At 39.7% G+C, this 17657-nt stretch overlaps 2 protein-coding genes across 2 annotated transcripts in view; one reads left to right on the forward strand and one right to left on the reverse strand.

The window, feature by feature from the left end:
* Positions 1-5111: 5111 nt before the first annotated feature.
* her3 (hairy-related 3) lies at positions 5112-6474 on the forward strand. The gene is made up of 4 exons (XM_015028171.1): positions 5112-5401; positions 5482-5577; positions 5668-5749; positions 5840-6474. Exons 1-4 carry the CDS (start codon positions 5210-5212, stop codon positions 6358-6360), a joined length of 891 nt encoding a protein of 296 aa, XP_014883657.1. The 5' UTR covers positions 5112-5209; the 3' UTR covers positions 6361-6474.
* A 2664-nt stretch (positions 6475-9138) lies between these two features.
* The window catches only part of gpr153 (G protein-coupled receptor 153), a 32547-nt gene continuing 24028 nt past the window's right edge, over positions 9139-17657 (reverse strand). The window contains exons 4-6 of the mRNA XM_015028173.1: positions 16651-16840; positions 14432-14616; positions 9139-12481 (exon numbers count right to left, since the gene is read on the reverse strand). Coding sequence (XP_014883659.1) covers positions 11633-12481; positions 14432-14616; positions 16651-16840 — 1224 coding nt within the window. The 3' untranslated portion in view covers positions 9139-11632. The remainder of the gene's footprint in view (positions 12482-14431; positions 14617-16650; positions 16841-17657) is intronic.

Below are 17657 nucleotides of genomic sequence, written 5' to 3' on the forward strand. Positions count from 1 at the left end.
AAAAAATGGGAGGACGGACCGTGAAACTAGGAACGAATTGGTAAAAAAGTGCCACTTAACATGGCATATGGCACTTTTCTTAGAGAGCGGGACGCTGACACCTACAAATTGACAATTTCATACCAATTTCAGAGTAACTTTAGCCACACACGACGGTGCCTCGATTAGCAGCAGTTTAGATTGACACAATCTGCAGGGCAATGTTACTCTTCTAAACATCAAGGGGAGAAATGTTTAGCTGGTGATCATATTTATTTAATTTCTATCATCTTATAAAGTCTCTCCCCTGTGTAACATTTTGACAGCTTACACTGGACAAAGAAAATGCAACTATTTATTGCGTGTTGTAATTCTAATAATTCTAAATGTTTATCCTTTAATGTAAAAAGCACCTCCAGTATCTAATCTAAGAAAACGTGTTGGCTTTGAGAACTGCTGCAGCCACAGATCTTATAAGTCATATGTTTAATAAATGTTCTTCTTCTTTTTTTTTTTTTTTTTTTTTTTTTTTGTTTTGTTTTGTTTTGTTTTGTTTTGTGTTTTTGCTGATGCAGCATACATTTTTCTTCTAATAGGAAATATCGAGCGAGGAAAATCGCGGGAACGCCCCGCGGCTTTTCACTTGTAGCTTTCTATTTTCCACTTTTGACCAGATAAAGAGGAAAGCCCTGGGAAAGAATCAAGCTGCAATTGGTCCATCATTTTAGGTCAAATAATAATAAAAAAAAAAGCACAGCAATTTGCGTTTGCTGGTTTAAGGTTTGGCATAAGATAGTCAATTCAGCAGACACGGATCAGTAACAACTGACACTGGACAGTTTTGTTACAATGCAATCTGACCTTTTATTTTCCACCGAATGCTTAAGTATAAAATATATTTCGTTTTTCTGGTTTTCTTAAGCAAAACCTAAAAAGAAAAACATTAAGTACACCAATATTACCATTTATTTCTAAACAATTATGTAATTATGTGCTCTAAAGCTGTTATATTTTGTCCCTTCATTACATTTCTATAATCATCAGCTAAGAAACATCATTGGTGTATTTTGGTAATTATTTCTTTGAACAACAAATTTAAACTAGACAGATAAAACACATGGCTTTCGTAATTATGACACTAGAGTTAAATGTTTGTCAAGTGCTGTTCTTTAGCCTTTCATCATCATAGCCCCAAATTCAGAAGGCGTTGCGCGTAAAGCTAAAAGATAAAGTAATTTCATCATCATGTTGTTACTTAAAATCAAACGTTGCTCTTGTGGCTGTCGCCTTACGCGCGACTGAAGGCAGTGCGCCAAAATCTGCTCTGGTATTCTCATTCAAATCCTGCTCTACTCCCTCAGAGTAAATGGCAGATGTTTTGCAATTCAAGACGCATCAATGCCCATGTGCTTCAGCCTTTAACAATGGGGAACTCCTTTAGTCAAGCTCTTGTCTTTCATTTCAGAAGCCAACAAAGGGCTTCATCCTCCAGCGCAGTTATAAAGTTACTTTCCTGGTCAGTTCATTTCGGCCCTTGAGAAAAAAACCTTAAGCGATGTTAATGTGCGGCCTCTGCTCCTTTCATGCGCTAACCCCGGCGCACACAGGAGAACAGCGGCCTTTGTGTCGCCACTCCAAAATAAGAAGTCTTTAAATAACCCGGGGAGCAGTCTATAGAAATTCATGACGCTATTTTTTTTTCTATATGATGTTTGATCAGAATTTCGCCAGCACGTCCGTCGCGTGGCTTCTTCTGAAATCCTCCAAATATTTTTAGTTTTTTTTTTCTCCCAGTCCACCTGTTCATGTACCTGCTCTCCCTCTCCCTCTCTCTCTTTCTCTCTTTCTTTTTTGTACTGACGCCCTGGTGTACACAATGAGGGTTTGGTCACACCTCGAGTTCAGCTCAATGGAAGGCGGTTCATCGATTTGCTCCGCTCTCCGTGAGCCAAATTATGACCCAAAGTTGGCGTATATTTTTACCAGTGTCCTGCAAACATGTAATAAGCTAAAACCTTTATAAAATACTTGGTGAATAAATATTTTTTAAAAAGTTTTTTTTGTTTTTGTTTTTGTTTTGTTTTGTTTTGTTTTGTTTTTGGAGAATATAATGCTGCTAATTGATGTGGCCTAAAAATGGCTTCCAATAAATGGACAATGCGTTTAAACGGGAATTTAAAAAATGACCATGTTCTTTCTATTAAAGACATGGCTTTGCATAAAACCCGATGTTTTATTGCATGCCAGGTAAGTATTATCCAGATCTATATAAATATAGAGTAAGATGTATAGATTGGGGAAAATATTTGGACTTTTTGACATTTTCTTCATCCGTTTATCCATCCGCCCGACCGAAGCCATTTCCAGATGTTTTATTTCATATATAGATGGTAAAATACGTTGTCGAGGACGTTTAGTGAAAATTCTGTGTTGAGGGAAGCAAGGATAAATGTTGCTCTTTGGGTTGGAAAGGCTGCCAACCCCTGCTGTAAAGAGCCACGTTGGTTTCAACGCGCTTTCTGCTAAAATCTTTGCACCGTCATTAGCCTGTAGCCATTGACTTGCAGATGCATCGCTTTCTTTTCAGCGGGGAAGCAGTTTATTGCAGTAATTGCATAATTGCAGCACTAATTGTTGTTAACAAGTTCCCCAATAGTCCAATTATTGCAGCGGTTTTGTCGCGTCTCCTCCGGCGGGAATCCATGACAAAGGTCCGATTGGGTTAATGAATGACCCGCGGCTGAAAAGTGACAGTGTGAGAAGAGGTCCGATCTCTTTTTATAAACATACACCTAGCGTGTCATTTAACGGCACTCACATTATTGTCTCCATTTGACGCACACGTCTCTTGCTGCGCTTTTCTTATGGGTAGATGTGGCGTAACTCCATGAACTGCAAGAGTTTTTTTTTTTTTTTTTTTTGAGAGTCCTGCAGTCATCTGCCACAGGTCACGCTTCAGAAACGTTCACTAAGAGTTACCCAACACTAATTTAAATCAAGGCGAGTAATCAGAAGTGAAGATTATTATTAGGGGTGCAAAAAAGTAGGGGGGGGGGGAAACAACAACAAGAGAGGCGACAACTGCTGTTAGGACTACATGTCAAAATCAACTCTCCACGGTGCTGTGCGGGGGGAAAAACAGGCGTGAAAACGATGATTATGTGCCGCAACGCCGGGACAAAAGCCACCAGAAAGGCTACTTAGACCAGAGCATCCAGAACAGATTTTATACCAAGGTTATAGCATCACAGCCATGGCAGGCAATTTCTCGGTTTTTATTCAATTGATGTTTATTTAAAAAAAAAAAAAAAAAAAAAAAAGGCCGACAACCCCATGCATCAGTTGGAGTCTAAAAGTTTGTAAATGATTTGATTGAAACTTCGATCTGTCGAGTCCCATGTATAAATCAAAATGTTCTAGGCTGAAAACTGTTGGTTTTAAATATACAGAAACTCTTACGAATCTAGCTGAACGCGATTCTTGTGTTTACGTCAATAATTTGAATGACTGATATTCAATACATCCAAATGCAACTTTTACAGTGTAGTCTAGCCGCAAATTAAAGCCAAATCAAAATAAAACATTCTTCGACAATGTGCTTAAAGCAACTTTATGAGAACACTGGCAGCACGACTCTAAACTTTGGCACTGCAAATGAGAAGGTATAATATATATATAAACTAATCTGAGACACATTTAAGTATTTCCATGCGGCCTTGTGTGCGCGCACGCAGGACGCGCACTGAGCCTCCTTGAGCCTGAAGTCGGCGCATTGTTTCAAATGGCACGACTTTCCCAAGAGTTAACCCTTTTCAGAGAGCAGTGTGGCAAATCGGGAGGCGAGAGTCTAAGGACGAGGGGGCGGCCCGCAATTCTCCTCGGTGCCTCACCGAACCCGCATGCCACGAAGACAAAAAACTGCTGACGCACAAAAGCCAAAAGAATCCGAAAAGTCCCAAAGAAATCAGAAAACGTCCGTAAAGTTCACGTTTCACTTTCCAACTTAAGCAGGTGTTGTATTTGTTTATTATCTTTTTTTTTTTTTTTTTTCGTTTTTATTGTTTGGTGTAAAGCAAAGCAGTTTGACTGATAACAGCATTCTTCGGATGCAGAAAGTTTTTTTTTTTGTTTTTTTTGTTGTTTTTTTTATTACAATCAGCACGCACCAGAAAATCAGAATCTTGTCTGGACATGGTGGGGAATTATCACGGTGCTGCCTTGAACCAGGTGGCGTGAAACTCACACATAAAAGCCTGAATGCAAGAGTCAACACTTCCCTCTCTGCACTCCAAGAGCAACTCGTTATGGTTATCATTTTTACGCTTCTCTGTTTTTTTTTTTTGTTGTTGTTGTTTGTTTGTTTTTTCGGGCCCTCACACGTTGATTTTTGGACGTGTGCAGACAAACATACAGTAGACCGACCTTCAATCTGCCTGCTAGATTTGTAGACCGGTTTTGCTACCGAAACTGTTTGACAGATCCAAAATGCTGTGTCTATTTCATATAAACTCGGGCTTTACTCGTGTGAGTTTGTGTTAGTTTTCCATTAGTTTGCGCAACCTGCTGGATAAAATTCTCCGCAATTATGTGCAAAAATACTGAATCTTGCATAAGACGTGAAGAGTCATGTGCTCCACAAACATGAATAACAATATATTAAAAAAAAACATTAAAGACAGAAGGCGCGTTTGGAAAAAAAGTCACAAGATGACCTGTTTACAGCTTGAAAACGCGTAAAGGCGCTCTGCTTTATTACATTTACAAAACACTGTTTATGGTGGAAAACTTAAACTTCACATGGCCTATCACCCTGGCTATAAAATGTGGTGGTGGCAGCATCATGTTGTGGGGATGAGGAGGTTTTTTTCAGCACGTGAAACAAAAACAAAAATCAGTTTCTGGAAGTTCAGCGTTGGAATATCCTATGGTTGTGAATGCAGCACAAAGCTGAATACAATTTGAGATCTTCATTTATGAATTTAAAAAGGCTTTAATGTTAATTCTTTAGCTATCGTATGTTTTTATGTATCATGTACAATTCTAACAAAACACACTCCGAATGTGGAGCGAGGAAAAAAACAAACAAACAATAAAGTTAAATATAGACAATGCCTTCAAATTAAAACAGTTTTTAAAATGCTTGCTGTTCTTGTGTTGGTCTGCAGTGGTGGTTGGCTTACGCTGGTGAATGACGCCATTGATGTTCATTTGAGCGCAGGAGACAGGCGGGATGGTTTGTATTGACATGTTAAGTGGGTGCTCCTATAAAAAGCTTCCCCGGATTCTCCGCTCAGGGCAGCGGAGAGGGAAAGAAATTAACTTCAAGCAGAGTAAATCAAAATCTGGACTTAAAAAAAGAAAAGAAAAAAAAAGAATGGTGGCAACATCAGAATGTGGTGAAAAGGGCAAACCCGGAAGCAAGGTACAGATGTAACGAAACTCAATGGAGGGGGGGGGGGGGAGAAAAGAAAAGAAATTAATCTAAGCCTGACCTTTTTACAGGTTTCAAAACCTCTCATGGAGAAGAAGCGAAGAGCGCGGATAAACCAGTGTCTGGACGAGCTGAAGTCGCTTCTGGAGAGCTACTACAGCAGCAGTGTGAGTGCAGACGGCATGTCTGGACTTTTAAAAGATGTAACTTTACCCGAGTGATCCAAATGTGATCGTTTCTATCAAACTGTTTCTCAGATTCGAAAGCGCAAGCTGGAGAAAGCCGACATCTTGGAGCTCACGGTGAAACATCTGAGGAACCTCCAAAAGATTCAGAGCAGTGAGTTGCTAACTTAATCTGAGTCATTAAAGCAGCAAGACGTGTTTCTCTATAAGTTATCTTTTCTTTCCCCCTCGATATTCGCTGCAGTTTCCGCCGGTGCTTCTGAGTTTCCTGATTACCAGCTGGGCTTCCGGAACTGCCTGGCAAACGTCAACCAGTACCTGCTGCTGGCTGATCACCTGAACGGGAGTGAGCGCTGGATGATGTCGCAACTGTCTAACAAGCTGTGTCGCTCTTGGCGGAGAAGTGAAGCGTCCAGCACCACGGACAGCGACCCGAGCCAACCTGAGGCGGCGGAGGCGGAGGAGGAGAAGGAGAAGGAGGAGGAGAAGGCGGGGAGGCTTCGGCTGCCGAGCGCAAATGGACACGAAGGAGAGAGGAACCCGACCAGATCTGTAATACCGACACCCCGAACGGCTCACACGGCCTCTTCTTTAGCCATGGAAGACACGAACAAATTATCTGACGCCAAACAGACCCGTGTTTTTGCGCAGAAAGCTCCCACGGGAAGCATAGAGACGCAAAGCAGCCGTCACCGGAACCTTGAGTGCGCCAGTCAGCGGCTTGAAGCTGGGAACGCGGAGCGCAATGTGTGGCGGCCCTGGTGAAGCTGATGGGAAACCCACTCACTGAATGTTTATCATTGCACTGTAGACTTTCACCACTGTGTTATTAAGCTCACTTATGTATTATTTTATTAATAAAACTGTCAAAATATTGACTGAGTTGTTCATGGAACTTGGAAATAAGAAGAGAAAAATGGTGAAACTTTGTCCAAACGTCATTTGTTTTTGTTTGTTTTTTGATTATGCTGTTTTTAGTTTATCGTGGAAAATAGCTTAAAAAACAAACAAACAAAAAAACAATTTCATGTAACTGTAATTTATCACCTATAAGACACCCAAAATGGTTTCCAATTCCTAATTACATTAAATTCAAAATAATCATTAAATTTGTTTTCCTGTTTGTTGTAACAAACAAACAAACAAAGAACTGATTTGTTATTAAAACATAAAAAGTTTCTGAAATAGTAAATAGTAATACAACTATTTGGCCTTTTGGCAGAAGCCTATTTTGAGAGTCGCAGCTAAAATGTGCCGCTCACTGACAATGACAACACTCAGCTTCAAGACAGTTTGGCTTTAATATAATTATCACTCTTTAAGGTGGATCTAAACTTAAACTATCACTTAAAACTAGATCCAAGCTTAAGTTTCAACAAATTGACGCTGAAGTCTTATGACAGTTTTTGACTTTTACTAAGGTGATGTTTTCATTCATGATATAACTAATATAGGTATTATTTATTTATTTGTAAAGAAAGCAGCATCTAGTGCGGAACCATTTCAAGATAACATACTTGATTAAGATTTAGATAAGACCCTCCGAAATGGATTTTTACAGTGATCCGCCAAATGTTGCATATGAAACTGAAAAATGTCCTGAAACTGGAACAAAACCGGGATCGAGACTAATTAAATAAAAATACGAAAAACAGTTGTGTCACAAAATGAATTAAAATATAAAGATTATTTTAAAAAGAGGTGTGAGGTATAGAAAACAGAAAGAAATCCACTAAGATCAGGATATTGGAAAACATCATCAAAATTCACAGTTTCAAAGTTTTCATTTACTTTCACAGCTCTTCTGGAGCTTTTTCTTTCCTTCTCTTGTCTTTGTCGAGCATTCACTTTTTTTTCCCCTTCCCAAAAGTATGACATGAAATGCATCGGACGTGGACCTCCGCTTCATTCTTCTCCACTTTCACGCATAAGTACCGAAACAGGAGCGGAGAAATCGGACGCTTGTCGGACAGCGTGGCGATTTTCTGCTATAAGCTGCGAATTACACGCCAGGATCCTTCATTAAAGTCCGCAGGAGCTGGAGACAGTGGCTGCAGGAGGACAATGACGCCTATATCCCTCAGATTAGGTTGCACCTTGAGTAAGATCAACATTTTAAAACTAAGAGCGGAACAAGTCAGTAATGTGTGGACTATAAGTTGCTTTTACAAGTAGACAAAAGTTTGATACACAGCAAATTCAAAAGTGTATTTGCAGTGTGTTATATGTTAATTCAACACTTGTTTAGTCTAATTCAGCAACATGGGTGTTAGTTTCCCTAAAAAGTTCCAAAGAGTTAAATAAAAGCAATCCTGTTCAGTGTTGATTTCTAAATTAACACCAACAGTAACTCAGTCTGGTGTTGATTTAGAAATCAACATCAGACAGTTCCTCCCACAATTGTAACATATTTGTGACATCACATCAGGGGAGGAGCTACAGGTAGGGTGAGGGTTGCAGCAGGCCCCTAGCCCAGGCTTAGAAGGGGCCCATATGGGAGGTAGAACATGCCTTCAGGAATTCATTTTTTTTTTAATCACATCTGACAAGAACTGTAAAAGGAAGACCCTCTCCTGTCGGGAATTGTGTACACCCATCAAATACCGTTCCCCCCTTTAAAATAGGGGGAACGGTATCTGATGGGTGATTCATGGCCATCAGCGCACTCAGACATGTCTATGGTCAGAACACCTGGCTGTCATATGGCGTCTCTCTATCCTGGGAAGGATGGCACCTTACAGCGAGGTGAATCGCAGAAACGCCCACAAGCTCTTTCAAATGGCGCAAACTGAAATAACGCATCTGCCTCCCACACGAAGCTTGTTCCTAATAAAACAGGACATGGAAAAGTAGAAGCAGCTATTTCAAACCAAAATGTTGAAATGTAATTGTCATTTCATATCGGTCGTTCTAACCCTTTGCTTGGTTGGTTCGTCCCCTAAAAACTCAGCCTGGAAAGCTCGCATCATCAAAGTCAAAGCTGCTCTGCTAACAAGACCTCTGGGGGCCAGAGACACAAGGAAAGTTTGTTTAATGCGATAAAGGGGAGCATCACGTGACGAGCGCACTGAATGCACTTCAACTTTTTCTAAGGACTTCTATGAACTCTTCCACACATTGTTTCACTCTCCAAGTTTGCTCCACCAGAATAGGGACGCACATGAGAACTGAAGGGAGGCAGAGAATCCTCCATTAGCATGAGACTGAGGTCAGCCGGGTGGAATTAACGGGCCAGACGTGGATGAAGTGCGCTCCAGACGCTCCTTTCTGTGGCCTGATGCGGATAAACGATGCCCTTGAAGGTGCAGATTTAGGAGCCGACATATCACGACGGGTAATGGCGACACAGGGTTTATAACTCATCCATACAATAAAATTATTAAAGATATTTACCTAAAACAGCTAAAAAATAAGACGTCCCTTATTCCCCCAGGGTTTAAAGCACTACAAGATTTCATGTTTATCCAGGTTTTAGAAAGCAGACACTAATCATCAGATTATCCGGTGAACACACACCAGAACGATTCTACACACAAACTCAGGTGTTTTCATGTGAATTTAATCAGTCATATTATGTTAACAAAGTCATCAACTCAACAAAAAAAACTAACATTTAACGTCATTCGTATTTGAGTAATAAACCTTTGAATAGGTCACAAAAAATGTTTAATATTGTAAATACAACGGAATGAAAAAAAATGTATATATACCTAAACCACAGCAAAATATGACTGTGCGAGGTGATTTGCTTCCAGAAAGGAAAACATGTTTAAGCAAAGTTGTTTGAATATCCTGAAATCGGTAAGAAACACGCAAAATTTAAACTAAGCTGTTAAAAAAAAAAAAAAGGGATGACGCCAAGCATAAATGCCCAATAAGTGCTACTTTATTCATTTGGACGGTGATAGTAAAACAAAAAACTAATTTTATGACAAATAAAGGTGCAAAAGGGGATCATTTCAGTTCTTCATGCCTACTTAATAAGCTGCACTTTATTAGTGCAAATACATTCACATTCACAGTTACTATCCACAAGCACTCAAAGCTCCCGATTGTATCTCCTGCTTACCGTCTTCATTGCATTACTTTAGCAAATTATCACTCTGGAAGAGATGAAATGTAGTTTGTTGATTTATTTGGAATTTGTGCAGAAACACATGGTCGATATTTAGTAAAGTTGCTGCTATGTTAGAAATTATTGTGCATTTTACTTTCTGAAAATTTGAATTCAAGATAAGAAATGCAGATCTTCAAGTCACTTGTGAAAGTATTCCTACCCCTGGAGGATTTTTAAAGATACTTTACCACATTACAACCACAGCAGTAAACTTAGTTTTATAAAATTTTGTCTAACAGATCAACACAAAGTAGTGCGTAAATGTTAAATGGATGGACGTTGACTCACATTTTTTTAAATTTCTGTTACATGAATTATAATCTAAAAAATTTGGTTTGCATTTCAGGCCCCTTAATACTCCGACACCCGTAAGTAAAATCCAGTGCAACTAGCTGCGTTCAGAAGAAGACTGCAGATTGAGAAGAACAACAGTAGTGTCTAAATAAAGTCTTGTTCAGATGGGAACTAATTAGATATTTAACACGTCATGTTCTGCTGAACACACAATCTTCACAGTGAAACGTTACGGTGGCGGCTTTATGCTGTGGGAGTGTTTTACCTCAAGAAGCCTGGTGCTAAAAACAGGGCAGTCCAGGAAAAAAAAAAAATCTTCACATGTTTGGCCTTTCTGTTGGTCTTTCATAAAATAATAAAATACACTGAGGTTTGTGGTTTTAATGAGATAAAATGTGAGACATCTCTAGGGATAGCCTCCGCAAGGCGCTACAACATCCCTCTAAAGAATTACAGGGGTTTACTCAGATTTAATCTTCACTTTATTTTTGCAGAGCCCGGTCAATTAAGCAAAATAAACAAAACCTTCCAAAGCCCATTCATTTTCACATGTCGCCCAGGAGAACCAGGTCACTTATAAGTTGAATTGTAGTTCCAATTTATGGTTCATAATTTGTGCTTTATGTGAAATAACTAAATGTACAGTGCATCTGAACCAAAGCGTAGTGTGAAGTCAGATTATCGAGGGTCAGCAGGGGGAGTAGAAAACACGACTTGCATATTTGTCTTAAAAGCTGTTTGTTTTGTAATGAGCTACATCTGTGCCTCATTATCACCAAAGTCAAGAAAGATAAACCTTTGGGAGGAAAGATTTCATATAAACAGAAATTCCCAAAAACATAAATATCCAATATTTTTCCATATTTACATATTTTAAAAATAACTCTTTTTTTCTTTCTTTTTTTTAAATAAAGGATGGGGCTTCACGTTTTCAAAAGATCACAGAAACCATTAATTAGGCAAATGATGGAGTGGGATTAAAACTCATTTTCCATTTTATGTGAAAAATGTTTTATAAAAAGGTTTTATGTGGTGACTGGTAATTTAAAAATGAAAGAAGTTGAAATGACTCCTGCACTGAAGCAAAGCTGAAGGAAAATGTGCTGCGTTCAGGAAAGCTTGTGTTCGTACCACACAACAAAAACACATTACAGGCCAAATAAAACACAACTCAAGTTCAAGATTTTAAAAGAAGACAAAAGAAAACATAATAATAAAAAAACACATCCTTACCAATGCACATGAAAATATTTTTATCCTCCTATAAGAGCCAAACGACAGAAACAAGGTTCAGGAATGATCACACCAACTAAAAACAGTTCCTTTGTGTCAGTGCTGGCGGAAAAGTGTTTGTCACTGGAGATTTTGCGTTGTGACAGATAAACAGCTGGATTGATCAATATTGATTTCAGCCCACACATGAAATCAAGGCCCAGTCAAAAAAATAGGTTCAAAGTTCCTAAGGCCGTCTAGGATTAGCAGACGATTATCTCTGGTAGGTAAGAAAACTGAATAATGGCACAAGTAAAAAGGTCGATATGTTCCAGCCTGTCACTTCTCTTAACCCACTGAGGTTTTCAATTAGATATTAGGTCCTAATATTTATATCAACGTGGGTGCTTTGCTTCAGGTGGTGGAGCCAACAGAATCAGAGTGAAAGGTAATGTATCCCGAGGACGACGCTGAAGGTGTGCTTAGGAAACTGTTTGTGCTGCCTTTACTCTCAGCCTTGCTGAGGTGCTTCTGCTTCAGCCAGTCTGCTCCGGCGTTGGACACGGCACCTTCACCTGTCCTGTGCCTGCTGCCAGAGCGCCCTGCAGTCCTCTCTCTGCGTCGGGGTGAGCCCCCTCCGTCCTGCTGTCCCCCGTCACGCTGGCCTTTACTGCAGCCCTTCCCCGAGCCGCAAGCCCCGTGGCTCGTCTTACCAGGGGACCGGTCCGGTTTGGGGGAGCCCTCTGGCGAGTTGCCCCTGCTGCTGCTGCTCCTCTTGTGCTCCGAGGTCCGCCTGAGCGCCTGAGGCTCCCGCTCAAAGTCTGTGAGTGGGAAGTGGGGAAGGATGATGGCGTGCTGCTCGTACACGTTGGGGATGAGGGAGACGGTGGACGTGCGGCGCGGGCTCCTCCGGGGGCTCGGCACGGGAGTCTCGTCTATAAAGTTAATCACCTCGTCGCGGCTGAAGCACCGCAGCTCGTCCTCGTAGTGCTCCCCGCCGCACACGATGCGGGGCAGGTGCCTGAGGGAGTGCATGCTGTCCTCAGATCGCCGCCGCTTGCGGTGAGGGTGGTGATGATAGTGGCTCTCCTCGTGGTAGGAGACCAGGCTGCTCCTGCGCCTCTCGCGGCGCGGCAAGGTGGAGCTGTAGTGGGCAGCCACTATCACGTCCTCGGTGGAGCCCCATCGATGCAGGTATGAGGGGATCTGGTCGCTGGTCCACATGTCTGTTTCGTCGTGGGAGTATCTTCTTGTAGGGGGCACCTGGAGGGAAGACACAAAACAAACCCTTCATAATAAAGATTGAGACATTAAAATGGATGAAATATTAAAAAAAAGTGGCTACAAAAAAATATGGCAAACATGCTATGTACCGTTATCATCCTCTTCAATAATATAGTTTTATACATGTAGGATTTATCAGCTTTACGTAAAGATTTAGTGCAAGATTTAGATTTTTATTAGTGCTAATTCAATTGCTAGAGGCCGTTTTACTGTGGTCAGTGGAGGAAAAGAATGAAGCATAAACAGCTTAGATTCTGCATAGCGCCCTGACTCAAAATTAAATCCCACATGCAGCAATTTCAAGCTTCTATTTCCTCGTCTTAAGAGAAACTTTTAGCAAAGAGTTATTCTATTTCTATGATCTTATCTTATAAAGGTTTCCTACTTGTTATACTCACATTGTGTTCTGACAACTATTCAAAGACAGTGGGTTTGTCAGGATGACGTCAAGAGCCTCAAGACTGATATCAGTCTGCCCCCCTGTGGCGTCTTTCAGTAAATGCAGAGAATTAAACAGCAGACGATACAGTAGCATTGAACTCTAAAGGTGAGAGAGCTGGACAGCAGAGGGCAGCATAAGCTTTAGAATGAGTGAAGATGCAGGGCGGACAGGGAAACATGGACACAGAGCAAATAAAGCCAAACAGGCTTTATTTCTGCTAATCAGACACCTTGCAAGTTGTGAAGCTCAGGCGACATTTAATTGAAATCAGAAGGATTTGCAGACATATGTCACACTTGATCTACTTCGGAAACAACTTAATATAGTTGATTGAGTCAAAGTTCAGTCAGTCATCCTGTAACTGAAACAAGTTTATGTTTTTCTTTTATTTTTGCAGGCACACACAAAGATCAACACAGTCTAATACAACTACACAGCAAAAATAGACCTAGTGATGTAAACAAAGGACAAAAGATGATGGACGGGGGCACCGAGTTGGTATAATGGAGTGATGGCTACTGTATACATCTCTGTTTGATGACGTCTTAACCACAGTTAAGTTAGAAACACATTAAATGTTGCGTTTGAAGTGTCCATCTTTTATGTTGGACATCTGATGTGTTGGGCCAATTTAAAGAAATTGATTTGCAGAATGGATACGTATAAAATGGACCTCATGATACTCTTTTTTTTTTTTCCATTTTTACTGAATAACACAAAGATGACACAGTACTACTGTCGGATGCTTTGTAAGAGGTAATATTGCATGGTTGGGAATTGCTGACTTTGGCATTACATATCCCCACTACAGTCTTTTAGGACAGTTCAAACTATGATTACTTTAAACCACGTTAAGGTAATACGGAATCAGAGAGGGTAAAAGGCTATTTTCAAAATGGAGCCAATGTCTGAAACAAAGCACATATTTTCATTCTGAATTGTTGAACTGTCCTGGAAGGCTGCAAGTTCCAGCTTTATTGCAGATGCAGGTTGAGAACGAGCTTTTTCACAGCTCTTCATCTGACTGGGATGGAAGCTGGATTGAATGAACACAATGCTATTTTTCATTATTTTTTTAGCAGAACATGAGCAGACGTTTATATCGCTTGAGGAAAATCCTGAAATGTAAAAGGTAAGTCAGTTACTACACTCTTACCCTCTTCCACACTATTGTAATGTTTGTAAGTTCGTGACGAGGACATAGTACTTGGTAAATGAAGCACAGTTAATGTATTGATGGGACTACTGATGGTCATATTTACCAAACATTAGTCAGCCTGAGAGAATTTTAGATTCACCCTAGGAAAACAAAACAAAAAAAGGCCAAAAAAAAAAACCTGCTGCAAATCAGAGAGAAAGCATCACAATTATTACCATTTCAATCAAGCTGCTGCAAAGGCATACAAGGCCACTTCACCATGCATTCAATAATAAAGTAATTCAACTGATTAAAAAAAAAAAGAAATGAAGGAAATCAATAAATATACCTGCAAATACTGCATTTTATCTTCCTGTTGTTCCCTCAATGGATACCCTTGCAGAACCCCCCTTTCTAAGGTTGAGAACTCAAACTTGGCATTACGGTCTATCGTCACGATTTCAGGCGCCGAGCTATAGTCATATGGTCTGTCATATATTAAGTCGGCATGAATTCCTCCATCTTGGCTGTTTTCTGCAAAGTGCAGAAAAGCACGAGCATCAGGATTAGAGAGCAACGAACTCCATACACAAGACAGACAGACAGACAGACGAATAGAAAGGAGAAACAAGTTCAATCGTTCTCTGATTTGTTGACTCCTCCTATGTGTGTTCTCAGGAATGTAAGCCATAAGCAAAGAACCAAGCAGAGATAGCCAAGGAATTGCTTGTGAAATTCAAAACCAAAACCAGAATTGTTGCAATTTTTTAAATCTTTATTATTATTATTATTATTATTATTATTATTATTATTATTCTAACACAATAACTGGCTTTATGTTCACAACAAATCAACTGAAGATGGGTATAAAATGATCTTGAGGATAAATGTTGGCCAAATGGATGGAGGATGAAAGTTGCTATTTGCACAGGCAGCTTTGCATGCAAAGTTAGTAGCTTTGGGAAACAGGAAACAGTTCTTATACATACAACTGTGATGAGTTATACATGGCAAGCCCTCTGGAAAAAAAAGAAAAACAAAACAAAACAGAGAACTGGGAGTGTTAATTATCACACAGAATATGAACTGCCCTGTGTTTTTTTAATGGCACCCTTTGGACAATTTTCAGCTCTGAGGAAAGGCGTCAAAAAGAGAAAAAGGGTCGGAAGGTCTGGAGGATTAGAAACGGGGCAGGAGGGGTTCGGATGGGGTTGAGTTTAAACAAAAACGGGGAGAAACATTTTAGCAGAGTTCATGTTTCTACCTGCTGCATGATTATCATGTGACCTCATTTTAGAACCAGATGTTGCAGAAGTGTCTGTTTTCTTGGTGGAAATTTCAAATGAATTAACTTGAACTGAACTGAATTAAATCGAGTTGAACTAAGTACTAAATACCGGTTTAGTATGTTGCACCGTCTGTATCATGAGACTTTCTGATATCAGCTAAGTGTCGTTTAACGTGTGTGTATGCCTTTAAATGACTTCAGTCAGCAGCTGACTTATCATTGCACAAATACAAAAGAAAAAGCAACAGAAAATAAAACAAAAAAAAACAAACATAAAAGCAGCATTAAAAAAATCATTAATTCAATGTATTTTAGATTTGTAACCAATACCCAATTGTTTTATTCCTGACTTGAGGGAAATATGACCATCAAAATGACATGAATATGCATTTTAACAGCGTTTGGTTCACTTTCACTAAAAGCTGTCAACTGAATGAGGAATCCTTTATTCTGCAGGATAACCCATTTTAAACCCTTACAGTAAAAACACAGATGCTTTGTTAAGCAATGCAGCTTCATATATCTGTAGCAGTTTTAAAGCATAAATACAGACATCATAGTTATAAGCACTTTATAAAGCTACACAGACACTTGTCCTTTCAGTTTTTATTTCATAACAAAGGTCACATGATAACACTTGACCTGTGACTTGAGATCATGAAGAGATTAAAGAAAAGTAATTAAAGCTACTTAAAAAAATATTTGCAAATGTTCTAACTTAAAAAGTACACAAAAAAACAGAAAAAAAACCTACAATATGTGATTTTGAGATAATAGCTTCAAAATCACAGAAGTTTTCCATCGAACAGTTGCTGAAGTTTAAAGTCTTTTCAAGGCAGAGAAAGTACCTGTGTGACTGTTCTCTTTTTTTCTGACAAGCTGGAGCAACAATCACTGCCACTGCGCTGAACATTTTAAGTTTTGTCAACTGTGTCGTATATCAGCTTGTAATCCAGGACGTTTAATCAATAACATAAATAGAAATGTTCCCTTCCTTTCTTGACTGAACAGAAATAATTTAACCTAAACAGGTGCTATAATTTAACATTTTTGCCACCAAATATTCTGTTTTCATTCTTTTTAGTCATGAGCAATTTGAAAAAAGATTTCCTTTGGATTATTCTAGACTAAAGCTGTTTAGACATGTACGTAAAGAGCTTTCCTTCATTAATTTAACAAGTTATCATTTTAAAAAAGGCTTTAAACATCATCAGCTGGGCAGGTGCAAATGAGGGAAAAACGGAGGCGGGGCAGAAGGGAGATGCCTTACAATAACTTACCCTCATCCACTTCGTCGTTGGACATGATGGCGACACACTTCTCCCACACCATGCGGATGTCGGCCCGGTAACGGTCACAAGCCCACAGGAACATGGGCAGCAAAATGGACTGAGCGATGGAGCACCACAGCACACACAGCACCATCCAGTTATACGAGCGGTCAAACTTCAGACTGGCAAAGCTCACCACCTTTTCAGAACAAAAAGTAAAGTATTTTACAGGTTGCAGTTAGGCTTTTAGTGTCACAAATAGTATGACGCTATCAATTGGAGCAACATTCAGAAAACTGTTTAGGGGAGAAATTGAGGGAGTTGCATGAAAATACTCATATGGTACTCATTCTCTGGTCTGGCATGTTGGCGGCAATAATTGCAAATTTTGTGATGACAATATCACCGACAATTATAGGACTCCAAATAGTCCTTTGCGGTGTGACTATTGCACAATGAAATACTAGTGACATAATGTGCAGTCTTACCAGACATCTATAATGACATTACTAGATTGTATAGTTGAAGTAATGGAGCACAAACACTTTACATCAGCATTAAAGGGATACCACCTCATTTCAGCATTAATATAAAAAAGATACACACAAAAACACCAACAGAAATCACAGCTTGCAGGTGATGACAATTATTAGTATTCTTTTCATGTAAAACAACTAAAACTCAACCTGTTTCAACAGGCTGAGAAACCTCAGCTAACCTTGAACAGAGGCCACTGACTGCAACAGCAGCTCATGGTGTTGTATCACTGGCCAAACCCATCTCCAAACAGCCAGGAAATACAGATGGCAAAACATTTTGTTCATTCAACAGCATCAACTATAAACTCTGTAGTTTGTAGTTAACGAAGAGTTCAATTTGCACTAGTGGCCGCTCCCTCTGGGAGCTACAAAAAATATTTCTAGCAGGTGCTCAGTACTGCCAGAATTAAAAAGTGATGCAGAAAAACCGCAAGTATAGAGAAAACAGGCTTAGTATATCTGTTAATTTTCATCAAA

This window comes from Poecilia latipinna, unplaced genomic scaffold (assembly GCF_001443285.1).
Source record: "Poecilia latipinna isolate Pla-1442-1.1 unplaced genomic scaffold, P_latipinna-1.0 Scaffold117, whole genome shotgun sequence".
In the NCBI taxonomy this organism is placed as follows: domain Eukaryota; kingdom Metazoa; phylum Chordata; class Actinopteri; order Cyprinodontiformes; family Poeciliidae; genus Poecilia; species Poecilia latipinna.

What these genes read in the sequence shown, in the direction of transcription:
- her3 (XM_015028171.1), top strand. Translation starts at nt 5,210, where the DNA reads ATGGTTTGTATTGACATGTTAAGTGGGTGCTCCTATAAAAAGCTTCCC. An exon ending in AGGGCAAACCCGGAAGCAAG is followed by an intron (nt 5,402 to 5,481) that starts GTACAGATGTAA and finishes ACCTTTTTACAG; the next exon opens with GTTTCAAAACCTCTCATGGA. An exon ending in AGAGCTACTACAGCAGCAGT is followed by an intron (nt 5,578 to 5,667) that starts GTGAGTGCAGAC and finishes ACTGTTTCTCAG; the next exon opens with ATTCGAAAGCGCAAGCTGGA.